At 50.8% G+C, this 16,781-nt stretch overlaps 1 protein-coding gene across 2 annotated transcripts in view; it reads left to right on the top strand.

The window, feature by feature from the left end:
- FAM53B (family with sequence similarity 53 member B) overlaps positions 1-16,781 on the top strand; it is a 55,306-nt gene that overhangs the window by 20,499 nt on the left and 18,026 nt on the right. For both annotated transcript variants that reach the window (XM_074907931.1, XM_074907932.1), the window contains exons 3-4: positions 814-865; positions 9,118-9,842. In XM_074907931.1, coding sequence (XP_074764032.1) covers positions 814-865; positions 9,118-9,842 — 777 coding nt within the window. The remainder of the gene's footprint in view (positions 1-813; positions 866-9,117; positions 9,843-16,781) is intronic.

Here is a 16,781-nt window from a genome sequence, read left to right as displayed (position 1 = left end):
TCGGTCAGATGGGCTGGTGTTGCCAGAAAAGACATTTCTGAAGCAGAATACGGATATTTTTGGGGATAATAAAATAACGATTAGTATGAAAGTGTGTTTTTGCAGAAATAGCCAAAATGGCACATAGCTACAGATGACATATTGATTTATTATATATAAAACTGTCTGTTCCCATTTTTAGAAGTCTGATGATGTCTCTTACACTGTCAAGAGGAAAATTCTTGGGAAAAAAGAATGTAAAAAGCAACCAGGATTATTTTGTACCCATAGAGTGTCTATTTTCCCTATTTTTTGTGCAAACCAGCACAATCCGAACTCAGACTCCCCCGAAGTGCTGGGGTGAGGGTGCCTTGCCTTAGAAACACAATATATGTTTTAAAAAACTTAAGTAGCTGCTTTATATTTAGACGGGAGGTCTTAGTGGGCTTGGATGGGGTTCAGACACCACTGCTGTGACTTTCTTGCCCAATCCAGAATTACTGCTGAATTTCAGTAGTTTCTCTGGTGTTTTGGGTCCTGGGGCTGGGCACCTCATTGCAGCTATTCCTGTGGATAAGGACTAGATGCAGGACCCATGATCTGCAAGCTCGGGCCTTGAGACCAGCTCTCCACAGTGTTTAAGTAAATTTGAATTCACTGAGGGAAGATGACTGGGTCTGTCCTCCCATCCCTACCAAAACGAGACCGTCGCGAGCGCCCAAGGCTCTCCTCCCCGCCGGGTGCCACGTGGCTTTGCCAAGGCTGAAGGCAGGGTGGTTTCTGGTGCCTTGGTCAAGTCTGCGAGAAGTGAATAGTTTTTCTGGTTGTTTGCAGCACACTCCAAAGATGAGTCAAGGACCTACCCTCTTCTCTTGTGGCGTGATGGGTAAGTAACAGAAACTTCTGTCCGTTTTTACTCCACCTTTGCTCCCGCTTCCTTATAGTGATGAGCGGGAAGATGTCTTGACTGTCTGGATCTCTCCAAAAAATGTTCCTCTGCCCCCCGAGGGGGGCATCCACCCACCGACCCCACACAGCGGGGATGGAGGGGCACCCATCCCACCACTCATTAGTGGTGGCCATCATGCTCATGCCACCCTCATTCCCAGAGGTGGTTGTCCTGCCCTGTTGCCATTGCTGAGTGAGTCGCTTATCTCCTTTCCCTTCCCTTTGATATATCAGCTTATTTTTAGAGTAACTCATACAGTTGAGTTTATAAGAATTTTGGGCCTGAGATTATGTTTGAGTATCTAGCCCATGACTATGGTCTTGACTGTTTGCATGATGCAAGTAATAAATATCAGTATTATCACTAAAATGTTCTACCACTTGGCACAAAGTGTCTGGACAGGCCTCAAACAATAAGGAAAATGTCTTTTTTTTTGCCTTTGACAATAACTGTGATATAGGATGTTTAATACCTTTTATGCCAGAACTTGCTATCAATTTTTATGCTGAACAGCCATCAGAATTGATGGGGGATTGGTGCCTTGGCCGGTGATCCTGGAAAAACTGATAGTGCTGGAGGATGTGCTGTTATATTGTGCTCTTTGGGTTTTGTAGCGGGGAGCCAGTCACTAGGCGAAGTCTCAAAACCCAATTAAAATTGTAGGTCAAGTTTGAGCCAAGCCTCTTGCTATGAAAGCCAATACTTTACAGACAAAGAGGCTGCCCCTTTTCTTCATGGACACAACTCTCATTAGCGTTAATGGGAGCCGCGCACATGCATTGACAGGAGATATTTCCCAAGCTCTCTGATACTTCCAGTCATTGGGGGGCAGGGGAAGATGGAAAGCATTTGAATTTTTTCAGATGAAAGTCACAAGCTTCAGAGTCAAGAAGGGGTACAGACAGCCCATTCCCTTTCTCCTGCCTGGCAAACATGAGTGAGGAACAAAGAAACCCAATCAGATGGTTTTGTCTTGTGCTGTGGCATTGGCAGGCTCTTCAACAGATATGAAAAGTCTATTCCTAATTGAAAAACAGTTTGTCCTTAAGAGCTTTTACAAAGCCTTCTGTGTCTTCGCAGCACTGCGCTGGTCTTCCTTGGCTGCCAAATGACCCTCTTTCTGAGGGAACTGAATGTCACCTCCTTGACCACAGCTTGCCATGTAATTGTCTTTGTCATGCCCAGTCAAGAGGACCTGCTCTGCCCAGCATGCAAGGGCATTGGTTGGCTCGGGTTTAATTTTAGGCATCTTTCCTGAGCATTCTTCTTGATGTCTTCAAAAGTGGGCCATGACTAATCCAGTGTCAAAACTTGCTTGACTTATTTAAGAAGTCCCATGGTTATAATGGCACCAAAGGCAAAACTGGGGGAAGGTTTCAGGTCAAAGGGCCAAGTCCCTGTTGGTGGAAAGCACTGAGATAAATAAACACGGTAAAGTTTGGGCTGGCAGTGCAGCCAACGGGAGGCAGAGACTCATAGTCCCATATATGATGTTGGGATGGATGGAAGGAAGTTGGTTAAATTTTCTGGGGTTTTAGCCAGAAGAGGCTGAGGGTCTTAGCACAGGGGCTTCCTGTTGCCTTTGGGGGTGAGGGTGGCTTTGAGTAGGAAGGCAGCTTGTGGCTGGTCCTGGGGGCCATGGGACAGCAGGGCAGAGGGAAACCCAGCCAGGCTGCCAAGGAGAGGATCATCCAAACCCTGGAGCTTCCCACAGGCGTTGGCTCAGAGCGTTATCTCCAGGAAGGAGAAGGAAGAAGTTGGGTCAAAGCCCTCAAGGGTGCGTAATGCACCATGACCAGGAAACCCAGCTGGCCCAAGGTGGCAAGGCTAGGGTCTTGCTTACCTGAGGTGTAATGTGGGTGAAGAGAGTAAGCTGAAGCCTGTGCATCTTAGAGGTAGATACCTCGTAAGGTACTAAACACCACAAAAACCTGAAAATCGGTTATAGATGGTAATAGAACTCAATATATGAGTAAACATTACTGAAGACTTGATATGTCAGATGATGCAATATTAGATCCACTTCTCAAAGTGACCTAAATAATCTTTTGGTTTTTAGATTTATTAGAAATACTTCTGCCAGTGTGATGACAATATTTCTAAAAGAATTGGTTTTTATCTTTATATAGCCCTTTGCTGGGAGGAAGATGAAAGATGAAATGGCTAAAACTATAAATTCAACAATTTCTTTTTTCCTTCTCCTTGATGGGTCCTTGAAACACCTGGGAGTATAAGAATTGTCCTGTTGTTGGCTAAGGGGCCTTTTTTCTCCTTTTTTCCATTTTCTTCCCCTGCAGTCTCCATCACACGTCCCCAGTGATCATACTAGAGAAAGAAGATGGTATATTAGAAAGTTGGGGCATTACTTTTGACTTCCTATATTGAAATTTTTCTGTCTTTGGGTGGATGGCAGAAGAAAATTTAGAATATTTTATCAAGGCATTGGCAGCATTGCCTAACCTTGCCCTAGCAGGTGTAGAAGCAGCACTCAGTGTCTAAATCAGTAGCACCAGAGGTTGCACTAGTCCAGCCTTCTAAGAGAAACTCAGCGGGCGCATGCTGACGGCCTTGTGTTTTCTTTGTAAGCAAGAAATTATCTTTGAGGGGAGTTGCAGGGTTTTATTGCGGCTGTGACAAGGTGCTTGCGAGTGCAGTCGCCGTGGCTGCAGGATCAGAGTCCTGGCACGGCCAGCATTGCATGCACAGCCCTGCTTGTAAAAGGGAAGAGGAGGATGGGTTTGAGCCCATGAGGGGCTGACCCTGCATACATCCTCTGTGAAATACTCTTTTAAAAGTAACTGTTGTTTGCTTTTCACCTTGGAAAGCACCGCCAGAATTTGCCCTCGCCGCAGCAGAGTGGGGTGATGAATGAAACACACGGGTCAGCTCGTCTGTCCTTCGGCACACTCCTCCACCGGCATGGTTTGTGCCGAGAGGGGGGGGTTACAGCCTTGGGTCTTGTCTTTGCACATCTTTTACCTAGAAGTGGCTTTTCCCCCTGCACGGGTGACGGAAGAAAGCCAAGAACCCAGAAGAAAGGCCAGCCCGCCCGGGGTGAGCCCCCTCGATCGCATCCCGAAAGCACCCGCAGCGCTCGCGCGCCTCTTGTCTCTGAACCGGGATTTCCTGGGGTTCCGGGGATTTTTTTGGAAAGGCCGTCAGCGTGGAGCAGAGTCTTGGTGCGTGTGCAAGCACAGTCAACCCGCAAAGAGAAAAAGCGGCGCGGGGAAAGCCGGCGAGGCGTAGCTGGAGCGGGGAGACCTTGCCAGAGGATCGCGTTGAAGAGCAGGGCACGTTTCGCCGTTGAGGTGGGGAATTTCCCTCCCCCGTGCAGGCTGTTGGCATGAGGAGCCCGCAGCCCGCTGGTGTGTTTACTCTCCAGCGGTAGGTTTGGGGGCTGTTGTTTTCATTTCCCATGGAAGCACAGCTCCGCGGATCGTATTTTAATCTTATTTCTGCAATGGGAAGGCTCTACGGCACTGCCATCAGCTAATTACAACCATTAAATTTGTTCCACATTTAGAAATCATCTCTCGAACATAAACAGGGGGCAGTGAAAAATGCAGGCTGCCTTTCCCCCATGCACGGGGACCGGGAGACAGAAATTCGACATGAACAACATGTGAAAAAAAGGAATTGGATGTGCACCAGTGTGAAGAGAAATGTTTGGGTTAGGATCCAAACAGAATTTATCTGCCAAAAAAGGAGAAGAAAAATTGATTGAAACCCCTAATTGCTTTACAAGTTGCTGTAATAAATTATGTATTAATGTAAATTATTTCACGGGAAAAGAACGTAGAGGAAACTTGAGCAGAAGGATCATGCATTATGTATAAAAAGGAACTGTAAAAATATTATAGCAGCACATTTGTGTCGCTGTAGTTAAAGTTGTGTCAGCGTTTTGGTTTTACACCCTTCTCTGTGGTTATGAATGTGGCCATTAAAATTTACTCTGTGTCACCAGAGGAGCACAGCAGTCGTTTGAAAAGCCTGCGACCATCCTGAAGTTGCAAGGTGCCTGGCGTGTCCTTGTGCTGCTCCTGCAAAACCTGGAGCTCAGCATTCGGAAACCTGGCTGTGATGCTCTGAGGATGGATCCCATTCTCCATGGGGCTGTGCAAAGCTCTCGGGATATGGGTGTTTGGAGGGCAACATCCATCTCCTTGATTTTGGGGATGTGGCTTCAGCCTGCGAGTGCCTCGTGTCACTGGACCACTGAGCTCGTTTGATGCGTTGAAGGTTGCACGGGAGAACAGATGGACATCGTTATGGGTTTGTGTTCACTCTTAAAAGTGAATGTCTTGGGTTTGCCCCAAAGGAAATTTAGGAGCAGGTATCGGTGCTGATAGTGTTTGAGCATGCTATCGATGATCCCAGGGCAGGTTGGGCCATGCTCGCACGCAGGTGGCTTCTGGCTTGCTCTGAAAACAGGAGAGGGGGGAAGATAAACCAGGCGAGGTGGCCCAGCAGCCAGAGCAGGGGACGTGCTGGCTCTTGCCGGGGCTTGTTGCCGCTTGCCCAGCCCGGCGAGTCCTGCCGGTGTGTGCCGGCGAGGCACTGGCCTTGTGTGGAGAGCAGGTGCTGCGGCTTGCAGCGACGGCTGCTCTTCACCCACACCCCGAGTGCTCCGGGGGTTTGACACCGAACAGCTCCCTCCTGGAGCATCCCTGGCGGGGCTGCTCTCCCCAGCCTGGGGTCGAGGCGGGGCAGGGCGGTGGGAAGGCGTGCAGGCTGCAGCTCAGATCGTTCCTTCCAGGGCTGAATCAGAGCTATCGATCGCAGCTGGCCTTTGGAAAGCAGAAATAGCTTGGGTTTGGGTCCCCCTGAGGCTGGGCAGCCTGGGAGCTTGCAGCTGTAACCTGAATTTCTTGCTGCTTCAGGCATGGTTTGCAGGAGGGCTCAAGCTCCTGCTGCCGTGGCCAGGGAGGGCAGGACGAGAAATTCAGTCCTCCCCAGGCTGCCGATAACAACCCTCTGTGTCTTGGGAGCTGGAAAGCTGTTTCACAATCAAAGAGATGCCAGAAAAATCACTGCGTGTTGCCTCACCCTGGAAATACAGATTTACAGATCAAAACATCTCGAAACAAATTTGCTGGATGTGCTCATTAAGTGACTTGAAGTGTTCGTGTTTGCAGTTTTTAGTTAAAATCCCGAAGTAAGATACTATTTCACCCAAGGACACTAACAGCCAAGAAGGACCTGTTTAACCAGGTTCTGTTTAACAGAATCTGTTCAGGATCTGAAGGATCTGTTTAACCAGAGCCCTTCGTGCCACGCTTACATCATGCTCAGGTTGTAAATGTTCTCCTATTGTTTTTCCAATAGGCAGAGGAGAGTTTTCCAGCGAAGCAGCTTGCTGGCAAAGCGAGGGGTTCTCATGGTGGGTTTTATCCTGGAACAAATTACTGCCTCAGGGTAAACCAGGCTGAGGTTTGTAATTTAAGAAAATTAATACACGCTTAACTGCAGCAGTATTAACGGCTCCGCTGCAATTATCGTTATCAGCGTGCTCAGGATGTGAATCTTAGTCTTAAAAAATTGAACAGAAAACCGGCCGCTTTTCCTCAGTAAGGCTCTCCTGAGTCCTTTAATTACACCCTCAGCCCTTAGACTACCCTATTTTCAATTTGTTTCAGGGTGAACAGTTTTCAGTTTGTACTGAAAATCCTTTTTCTGGGTTATCTGGTAGTTTGGGACTGGTCAGTGGTGCTCAGGGGTTTGGTGGGGCCGGGCTGTGCCAGGGTCTCCTCCCTGCCCTGCCAAAAAACCAGCTCCCACGGTGCAAGGGGAAAAGCAAATAACCCCAAGCTGGTGCTGGGGATAACAGTGCAGTTACCATTTACTTTGCAAGGTTTGGAAGATTTATAGCTGTTTGTGCTGAAGCAAGGGTGAAAGAGGAAGGTGTCCCATATCCTCCTCACCAAGGCCTTTTGTACAGCGTGACATCTCCGGCCAGAGGATTGTGGCAGCTTGCCATGAAAAATCAGCTTCTATTTCTGTTTCTTTTGTCTGCTGACCTGACCCAAGAAATCTCTCTGCTGGCAGCATAATACAGAGGGAAAATAATAAAGATCTAAACATAGATGTAGTTGTTTAGTGCAAATTTATCACTTTTCATTGTGTTTATTAAAATGAGGACAGCAACAGTTAAAATGCCGTGTGGTTATTGAGGGCAGAGCCAGGCTGTTTGTGGCTGGAGCTGCTACGGCGGCAGCTGGATGAGGGGAGAAATGGGAAAACTGGCCAAGAGTGGTGTAAGGGCCCCCAAATCTGACCTCCTGACTTGAAACCGAGCCTTGGTCAGAGGCGTTCTGCATCAGTGCATCTTCCCTGTCGGGCTGGTACCTACCAGCTGCAGGCTGGGTACGGCTTTGAATTCATCTGTCAGTTGCCTGTGTGGAAAAACCCCAAAACCCCTCAAAAATATGACAAGATTTAGATACGATCATGTGAAACTTCGCAGCGACGGTTAACTAGCACGGTCTCCTCTGTTCGCAGCAGCCGACGACAAAAACAGTCACCAGGGAAGGGCTGTGGGGTGATTACTTTTTTCCATTGCAGCAGCTGATGGGGTTGTCCTACCATGGTTTTCCTGTTGAGCGTCAACGGCAGAGAGCCCCGTTCGCCTGCGCATCCTGCGCCGGGGAGCCAAACCTTGATGATACTTTGCTTTCTTCTTTTATTGTTGCCGGGACCGTGTGTGGGAATGAGATCATCACCTTAAATCCTCTCTTTTGACACGGCCAGCAGTGGGATTTCTGAATACAGCTGTAGCCAGCTTTTCAGTCTTCCTACACGGAGCTACCTGTAGCCATATACCTTTCAGCCCGCAGACTTTGGAGGTGCAGGTTTATCAGAGCTTGGCCCAAGCACTGCAAAACCTGACTGATAAAGGGAATGTCTTTATGCTGACCCCAAAACCATGCGCCCATCTGATAAAGGGAATGTCTTTTTGCTGACCCCAAAACCATGCGCCCATCTGATAAAGGGAATGTCTTTTTGCTGACCCTAAAACCACACAACAGGTCACCACCGTCTTTTGCTGTGCTGCCTTGGGAGGCTGTTACCACAAGCCAAATTTGCAGGAGGAACAAATTCCCTTGTAAACAGGTTGAATGAAAGAGAGAGGGAGAAAATAATAAAATGTTGTATTTAAAAAAAAAATAAAAAATGAGCCTATGAAGTAATTTGTTCCTTTAAATAAATGCTTCAGCATTATGTGTGTACAGACGATTGGCTGTGCTAGGTACAACTGGGATTTTCAAGGTAACCCCAAAGAGATGCTAAACCCAGGTTGCTGCAGAAGGAGGGTGTGGGTACCCAGTTTCTGTAGCACCTTCCCACTCCCTGTGGGTACCCAGGCAGGGGGGCACCTGGGCCAGAGCACCCAGGTGGTCCCAGATTTGGGAGACAGAGGGGAGATGGACAGCGAGGGGAAAGAACTGCTGGAGGTTATCATGCATCTTATCGTGTGCAGCAACTTCTTTTAGACAGTGTCTTTGGGTCGGTTTGGGAGAGGTGCTCAGACCCTGACTTGGGGAGCAATGCTGGTTTGCCAGGACAGCCCAGTGGGTGTTGGGATGGCTGTTGGTTTCCCGTAGGGTCTGATGACCTTGTTGGGATTTCTGGGCTACGACAGGCAGCTGGATGCCCGGGTGGGGGGGAATCCCCTTTCTGTTAGAAACATCCCAAGTCTCATCTCCTTTCTTGAGTTTTGTCCCCCAAGGTCCATCTTGCCCCAGCAGTGCTACAGCTTTGTACTCTTCACGTCCAGTTTTTGTGAACCTCTCTGGCAATTATTGATTGTGGAGCCCAGGACAAACCGCACGCATCTGAGACGTGATACAGCATCGAGCTAAGGCAATGGCCATACATTTTATACTGCTGAATTTCCCTTAGCTGGTGCAATCTGGATTTTCAAAGGCATGTTTTTATCTTCTTCTAGCGGTTTTGCTCCTGCTGCGATTATCACTTTGTCTCTCTCTCCATCTACACTGCAGCAACCGCTCTGCTGGCAGTTCGGAAAACCATATTCCAAGAGTTAATTAATTTGTACGGGAAAACATCCCATATGCTACTCTTTTTGTTTATGGATGTAGAAAGCGAATCGCAGAATTAATTAACGCTAATGCCTGTGCGTGTGTGTTTTTGTTGTTTGTTTTTTTTTTTTTCTCTCCTTTCCAAACCAGAAAATGACAGATGGAGAGATCTCAGCAGGAAATGTCCACTTCAGCTCGAGCAGCCGGGTGCCAGCATCTGGGACTGCTTGTCGGACAAGGGCGAGGAGGGCTCGCACTGGCCGAGGGAGACGGCCAGCACCTGCTCCGTCACCAACCTGATCAAAGACCTCAGCCTCAGCGACCCCCACGGCAACCCCTCAGCCCCCCCCAGCAAGCGCCAGTGCCGCTCGCTCTCGTTTTCGGATGAAATGTCGAGCTGCGGGACCTCCTGGAGACCCTTAGGCTCGAAGGTTTGGACGCCGGTCGAGAAACGTCGGTGTTACAGCGGGGGGAGCGTGCAACGCTACTCCAACGGCTTCGCCACCATGCAGAGGAGCTCGAGCTTCAGCTTGCCCTCACGCTCCAACCCGCTCTCCTGCGAGCATCCCGCCCTCAGCACCCGCCTGGGATGTCAGCCGAGGAAATCGGCCACCGGCGGGCAGGGAGGGGACCGGGTGGACATGCAGAGGTCCCTCTCCTGCTCGCACGACCGCTTTTCCTCCTCGGAGTACTGCCCGCCCTCGGCCAGCAGCACTCCTGCCTCCACGCCGGAGCTGGGCCGACGGGCCGGCGGGCTCTCCCGAAGCCGCTCGCAGCCCTGCGTCCTGAACGACAAAAAAGTCGGGGTCAAGCGACGGAGACCGGAGGAGGTTCAGGAGCAACGACCCTCGCTGGATCTCGCCAAGATGACCCAGGTAAGAGGCGGCGGTGCCAGGGCTCAACAGTGAGGTGATGATGTTCTCTGCTTTGCTAAAAGTCCCGTAGCGTCCTCCCGAGGCGGGTCTGGGGTGTGCAGAGTGGTACGGGGAGGCGCATCCATCTGTTCGGACAGAAAACCCATTCCTCTCCAAATGGATTTCTTTAATAAGTCCCCACGCTTCTGTACTGTGCTGATTTTTACACGCTGAGTCCACCGTGTCGTTGTTTCCTCCTGGCATGCGTTTCAAGCAGGAATATGTTAAACCTCACATTTTTGAGTTCAGGAGAGAGGAGCCCCGGGCCTGCCGTGAAGGCAGCACCCCGAGGCACGTAGCCCTGGCTCCCTCAGAAGCCGAATTCATACCGCTACGGGCTTTACTTGCTCTTAGCCTCTGTAATTTTCCACTCTGGAGATGTTATCATGTTTCATTTTCAGTTGCAAACACAGAGCACAACCTCTCTCTTCAATCTGCCACGTAAAGCCAGATAACAGATCTGAAGTGTGAACCGGGGAGGATTTTGCTCCTGGGTCCTCTCCCTGCAAGACCAAGTGACTGGACTTTAGTGAGAGCCGAAGTGAGAGGCTACATCAAAGGACAGTGCGAGCAGCGTTTCCGTTTCGCACTCCTAAAATTTCTTTTTATTCTTATGATTTCTCCCTTACAATTTTTTTATTTTTTTTTCTGATTTTCTTTGTGCAGCCACGGCTGGCAAATTCCTCCTGGTGCAAGGCATCGCCTTGTTTGTTTGCAGGGAAACTGCTGGCAGCAGTTCATCGGGTGGGATGGAGAAACAGCCGTGGGGTTTCTCCCCTTGCTGTTCCCCAGCAGGGTGACATCCAATGCTGTGCGTGCGTTTTCCCCTCTTAGAAGAACGTGATATTTTATGGTGTTTCATGCTTGGCAGCGCAGAGGGTGCTTGGAGTGCAGTGGTGTTGGAGGAAGAGGTTGGCTTTTCCTCTTCCAGAGGAGCTTAGAGGATAAAAAGGGTGAGGGAATCACGTATTTGGGTGATTGGAGGGGAAATGGATGTGAGGCATCACTCTTGTCTTTTGATGAACCCTACCAGCAACGTTTAACATGCTAAGCTTATTTTATTAGCTAATAAGCTGGACAGGCAGTAAAACCAACTTACACGTGTTATTATATTTTACTAGCCACAACTTGGAATAGCACAACTGCCCCCTCCTAATTCTCTCTGTACAAGCAGCCGCTGGTTGCTTCACCTCTGTGTAGGGTGCAGGATGTCCTGCAAGCCCGAGTGGGAGTTTCCCAGTAAACCAAAGCCTGCAAAAAACCCAAATTACCTCAAAACTGGCCATGAGGAGAGCAAGGTGGCCCCTCCACTGCCAGCCTTCCCGCCCCTGCCCAGAGCCCACTGTCTGGGAGCCCCACAAGCTGCCACTGTGGGGAGGGGACAAAGGTGTCCCCAGATCGGTGTCAGCCCTGCAGGGAGCGATGCACAGCGATGGCCACGTCCCCCCGGCTTGCTCAGAAAGTGGCTTCACCCCTTGTTCGCTTTAAAACCAACACATTAAAACTGCCTTTGCCACCGCACGCTGATGACCGCAGCTTTCCTCGAGGCTCTGTAACAACCCCCTGGCGTGGCAGGAGGTCACAGATGGGCTGTGGACCAGGCTGAAAGTCCACAGTGCAGAGTGGCTGGGGAAAGAGGGCGAAGGATGCGGCCCTGAGCCAACACCAGCGCTGGGAAATGGGCTGCTCCTCTTCCCGCGTGCCCAGGAAATCCTCCTCATCCACTTTTCCTCCTCCGGTGGTCCTTTCTGGGGCTGTATTTGGAAATGCAAAGCGTAACTTGCATTTATACTTGGGGGGGGCGGGTTGTGTAGACACACAGTCATATGTGCAAGGGTTGACGAGGCGCCGTGCGAAGGGTGATGTTTGCATGTCACGGGGTTTTGTTGCATCTGGTGAATTTGGCGTGGAAAAACGATAGTAGCACGTGTGGTTGTGTGAGTGCACAGGTAACAAAATCCCGTGCAGTACCCACACACACAGAGCTGGTGGTGCATGTGCCTCTTGGTTTGGTTGCCCACTGGGGGTGTCTGCTTGCCATGACCAGTGGTTTGGTTTTGGAAGACTGAATGTGCCCATCATCCCTCTGGACAAGCTGCTCAGCACCTCAGGAGGTGATCATCAAGGCCTTTTAGGATGAGACCAAAGCATTGAATGAGTGGCAGAGCCTTGGTATGATGCCCGTATCTGCTGGAGCACTCATGGCTGAAGAAAGGGAAGAGGTCAAAGGGACGGGGCTATTTTTAATCACTTGGCTATTCTGAGACCCTACGCGGTGGTTACCGGCTCCGAGCGGTGCTTGTGCCCTGGTGAGATGAGCATTTTGGGAGTGCTGGGAGGGCAGAGCAGAAGTCATCTGCTCCTCTTTGCTCATCATTCATGCTCGGCCAGCAAAGGAAAGCACGGAGGAGCAGGGAGCGATCTTCCCGTGGCTGCAGGCACGACGGCTCTGAGGCTTTGATTCCTCATTAAAAGAATTAATGAGTTTATCTTTGCAAATGCCAATGAAGTTGGTTTTTTTTTCCTTTTTTCCAAAGGCTCCGTGTGATTTTCTACTCTTTAATTACCGGCCTTTCCAAACGAAGGGCATGGGGGTGTTTTGGCAGGTAGGCCAGAGCCCCACACGGATCCCACTGGTGGGGATGCTGCCCCAGCACAGCACCGAGTGGATGGGGCATCACCTCCAGCTGATTTTGCTACCGGTGCTCTGCTCTGCAGATTTTGAGTAATAAAAAGCTGGCACCAGGGACTGGAAAGCCTGTTTTTGTAGCTGTTCTTCCAGTCTTGTGAACCTACGGGTGCTCCTTTCCGGCTCCCTTGGTGCCCATCGGGGGTTTAGCACCGGCTGTAGCTCATCTTGATCCCTTGGAGGTCCCTGCTGAGGTCTGAGTGAGGCTTCACAGGCTGAGATCACATCCTGCACCTCTTAACCCACCTCTTTGGGGTGGCCTTGGCCCCAGTGAAACTCAGAGTCTAAACAAGAACAACCCCGAGGGCTGAATCCCCACACTAGCTCCTGTGTTGGACATCTGTCCATCCCACATCCCTACAGCAGGGACCCTGTGGGGGACAGGGGTGCCCCCAGGACGGGCAGAGGACGTGGCTAAAGGATCTGACAAATGTCAGCATCTGTCTGTTGAACTCTGTGTTGAATTTGTGTTTTAGGAGCTAATAAATTGGTAAAAAAGGACTGACACAAACCCACCTAAGACCCAGCTTCAGGAGGATGAAGGCATAGTGAGGCCCAGAAGATTGCCCTCCTCAACTGTCCTCAGGGAGCACAAAAGCTTTGGATCCTGCCTGGAAACCACTCTGGATCACTGGGAGCTGGGCCACTGGCTCCCACAGACCATGCACTCAGAAAGGGGTCTTGCTTTCTGCCCCTGTGAGGACGAGATGCCCCCCTCAGCATCCTCAGGGGGTCATCTCTTCTCCAAATCCCTAACCATTTGCAAACCATTAAATCCTGCTTGCCAGGCTAATCCAAAGTGAGCTTTCAAAATTTTCAGCTGTCAGTGGAAACATGGAAGAGAAGCAGTAACTGAAAACGGGCTGAGAAGCCGGGACAGTAGGGAGGTGTCAGTCCCCCTGCACTGGTGAGGCCACACCTGGAGGGTTGTGTCCAGGTTTGGGCACCTCAATCCCAGAGAGATCTGGAGGGGCTGGAGCGAGGGCAGAGGAGGGCAACGAGGCTGGGGAAGGGCTGGAGAGTAAATCCTGTGAGGAGGCAGGGCAGGAGCTGGGAGTGTTCAGTGTGAGGAGGAGGAGGCTGAGGGGAGCCCTCATCCCTCTCTGCAGCTCCTGACAGGACATTGCAGAGAGGCTGGGGCTGGGCTCTGCTCCCAGGGGATCAGGGACAGGACAAGAGGGAACGGCTGGAAACTGCCACAGGGGAGGGTCAGGCTGGGCAGGAGGAGAAAATGTTTCCCAGCAAGAGTGGTCCGAGAGTGGAACAGGCTGCCCAGGGAGGGGGGAGTCCCCATCCCTGGGGGCGTTTAAGGGTCATTTCGATGAGCTGTTGGGGGATGTGGGGTAGGGGAGAACTTTGTAGAGTCAGGCTGAGGGTTGGACTTGATGATCCCGAGGGGCTTTTCCAACCTGAATGATGCTGTGATTCTGTGACAACATGAAGGAATGCTTGCGGTTACAAAACAGCCAGGATGCTAACAGAGCAGCATCATCTGTGTTTGGTAATTGACTTTTGGGAGAAGGGCTGTGGGCTGTGGGGCAGTAGCTGTGCAGAGGTGCGGACCCTCCTCTCCACGCAGCACTCCTGGTGCTGCCGGGGGTCTCTGCGGAAGGTCACCGGCCCCAGGAAGGGTGCCTGCAGGTGCCTTTGGGGCTGATGTAGAAGGCTAAAGTGATGGGTGGGGAAGGAGGAGAGTGTCTGGGCTTTGGTTTCCACCTTTCAGGAGAAAAAGTCTGATGGGTGGCGTAGAGCTGCGGCGGTGGGCAGTCACACACGGTGCAGGCCTCGACTCCCTCCTCGGTCCCTCCCTGGCCTTGCACCCCAGCCCGTGTGGGACAAAGGACATGACGAGGAGACAGCGGGACCTTGAGGCTTGAAGCAGAGCTCACAGCTTGGCTGGGTCAGTGTTTTCCAGCATCTCCGTCCTTCAGCTGCTCCCTCGAGGCTCCAGTGAGGCTCTTGGAGGACACAGACAGACACCTTGACCCGGAGATGTGAGGCACACGCGTGTTTCCCTTGCAGTAGATGTGCTTGAAATTGTCGGCTTACAACTGCAGAGTTAACTAATTTAATGATCCCAGCAGGACCATCTGAGTGCTTCAGCAGTTAGGCTACGCCTATGCATTACGCTTTGCAAAACCCAACTGTATCAGATGGCAAATCTGACCAAAATATTTTGCCAGGTGGGATCCTTGGGGCAGCCGTGAGTGACACAGGGCTCTGCAGCTGGCACAGCACCAACCTTCCTTGCCCTCTGAGGATGCTGTGGGGCAAATCCAGCTTCTCCATCACATCAGACCAAGGGGGAAAGTTTGTCGGCTGGGAAACAAAGGGCTTGGCTGGAGAGATGCCAGGGGGTCAGCAACGGCTTCCCTTTCCCTCTGGTGGATGCTGAGCACAGGCACACGTTTAGAATTTGGATAGCCATGGCTTTGGCATAGGCAGGTGTCCCAAGGATGACAAAAATCTGATCACTTGTAGGTTCCAAAAGCAGCTTGCTCCATGTTCCTGGAAAACCTTCAGCTTGAGGAATAGTTGTGTTTTTTCTGGCTACCGTCCTCCACGTCAAAAAAATCCCCCAAAGCAAGAAAGCAACGCCTGAGCACCCTGCGTTACTCAGCTACCCTCAAGCATGAGTTTAGACAAAAATAGCTGTTGGGGTGGTTCATCCTCTGCAAGAACTGATACCATAAAGAAAGGGTCCCGAGGCCCTTTGCTGCAAGGCACAAACACTGTAGGGATGGGGAAGGGATTGTCTGGGTGCAGCATCTCCCCCCGTGCTGGTGGCAGCGAGAGCGATGGGCACCCCCTCTCCCATCCCCTCCTTGCTCGCCGGTCTGCTGCCAAATGCCAGCACAGCCAACCAACAACACCGTCACCAAGGACCTCCGTAACTGGGATCCAGCCCGCAGAGCATCTCTGATTTCCAGGGAGGAAAGCCAGCGGGGTTTGGATCCCCGTACTGCTGGATTTGGGGCAGCAGGGCTGTAGCAGAGTGGGAAGAAAGCAAAGCCGGGAGCCATGCAAGGGCCAGGGTTTTTGTAGCTATTCAGTTATGAAAAGCAGTTCTGGCAGGCTGCTCCCCGTGTGGGAGGACTGGCACAGAGGGACGAGCAGGATTAGGCAAGTTACGGTGAGCATTCTTGCCTTTGGTGGGGCGGGCTTTCGGGGCGTGGGGCACGGTGGGAGCCCTCCCCGGGACAGGAATGCTGTGAAAACCAACTAATTCCTCGTGGGCAGCAGGAGATGGGGGATAAGCGTGCTCAAGAAAACCCTGCAAGTTTGAGTATTCCCCCAAGCTGTTTTTTAATGCCTCTCTAGGAATGAGACTGGAAAATTAGGTGATTTCAGATGAAGAGCTGAAATAATGGCAAGGTGACCGTGTGGCTGCACATGTCTTCTAGTCTGGCTTTTTACAGGGTAGAAATGGCTTTGTGCAATGGTCTTTGTGATTCAAAGCAAAGGAAAGCTAAAGTGTCCAGACTGGGCTTCCAGTAGACCTGGAAAGCATCCATTTTACAGATGGGGAAACTGAGGCACGGGGCACGTCCCTGGGCTAACAACAGAGCTGGGGACTGAGCCCAGGGTGCCAGGTGCCAGATCAGCATCTGGCTCTGGCAGCAGATCAGTTAATTTTTTTCTTGTGCTGGTAACCACGTGTGTTTATAGGCCTGAAACCCGGTACCATAATCAAAATAAAAATAATTTGACCTGAAAGAAATGTTTTCTTCATACCAGGAGGGATATTTAGGCCAGGCAGGAGGGGAGGGAGTTGCTCCTGGAAGCAATTACATGGCCACATAACTGGGCTAATTAAGAAAGAGACCTAAATGTTAAAGTTCTGCTGGAAGGGAAAATACTTGGGAAAACATTGCCTTTAATTCCTCAAAATGCTGGTTTTGTCTCTTCTCACTGCAGTTCCCATAGCTCAGAGAGGTGAGGTGAGCCCATATCGCTCCCTTATTTATTTACTCATATGGCACCGAAGCAGAGAGTCTTCAACCAAACCATGAATGTGGTTGTCGTTGAAATAGCAACAATTTTTAAAAGCCACAGCACCACGAAAATCCTTTTTGAATCTTTCTAAATGCACACCCAGGCTTTGCTTTATGCCTGTTCACCTTCACACTGGGTACAAGCCTGGCGGGTCGTACTCCCGAGAGTGGGTAACAATGATGTGTCATTTAATTATCCCCAGTGTCCAGGGGCAG

This window comes from Athene noctua, chromosome 5 (genome assembly GCF_965140245.1).
Source record: "Athene noctua chromosome 5, bAthNoc1.hap1.1, whole genome shotgun sequence".
NCBI lineage: Eukaryota > Metazoa > Chordata > Aves > Strigiformes > Strigidae > Athene > Athene noctua.
Note: the sequence above shows the minus strand (reverse complement) of the source record. Positions and strands in the feature narration are given on the sequence as shown.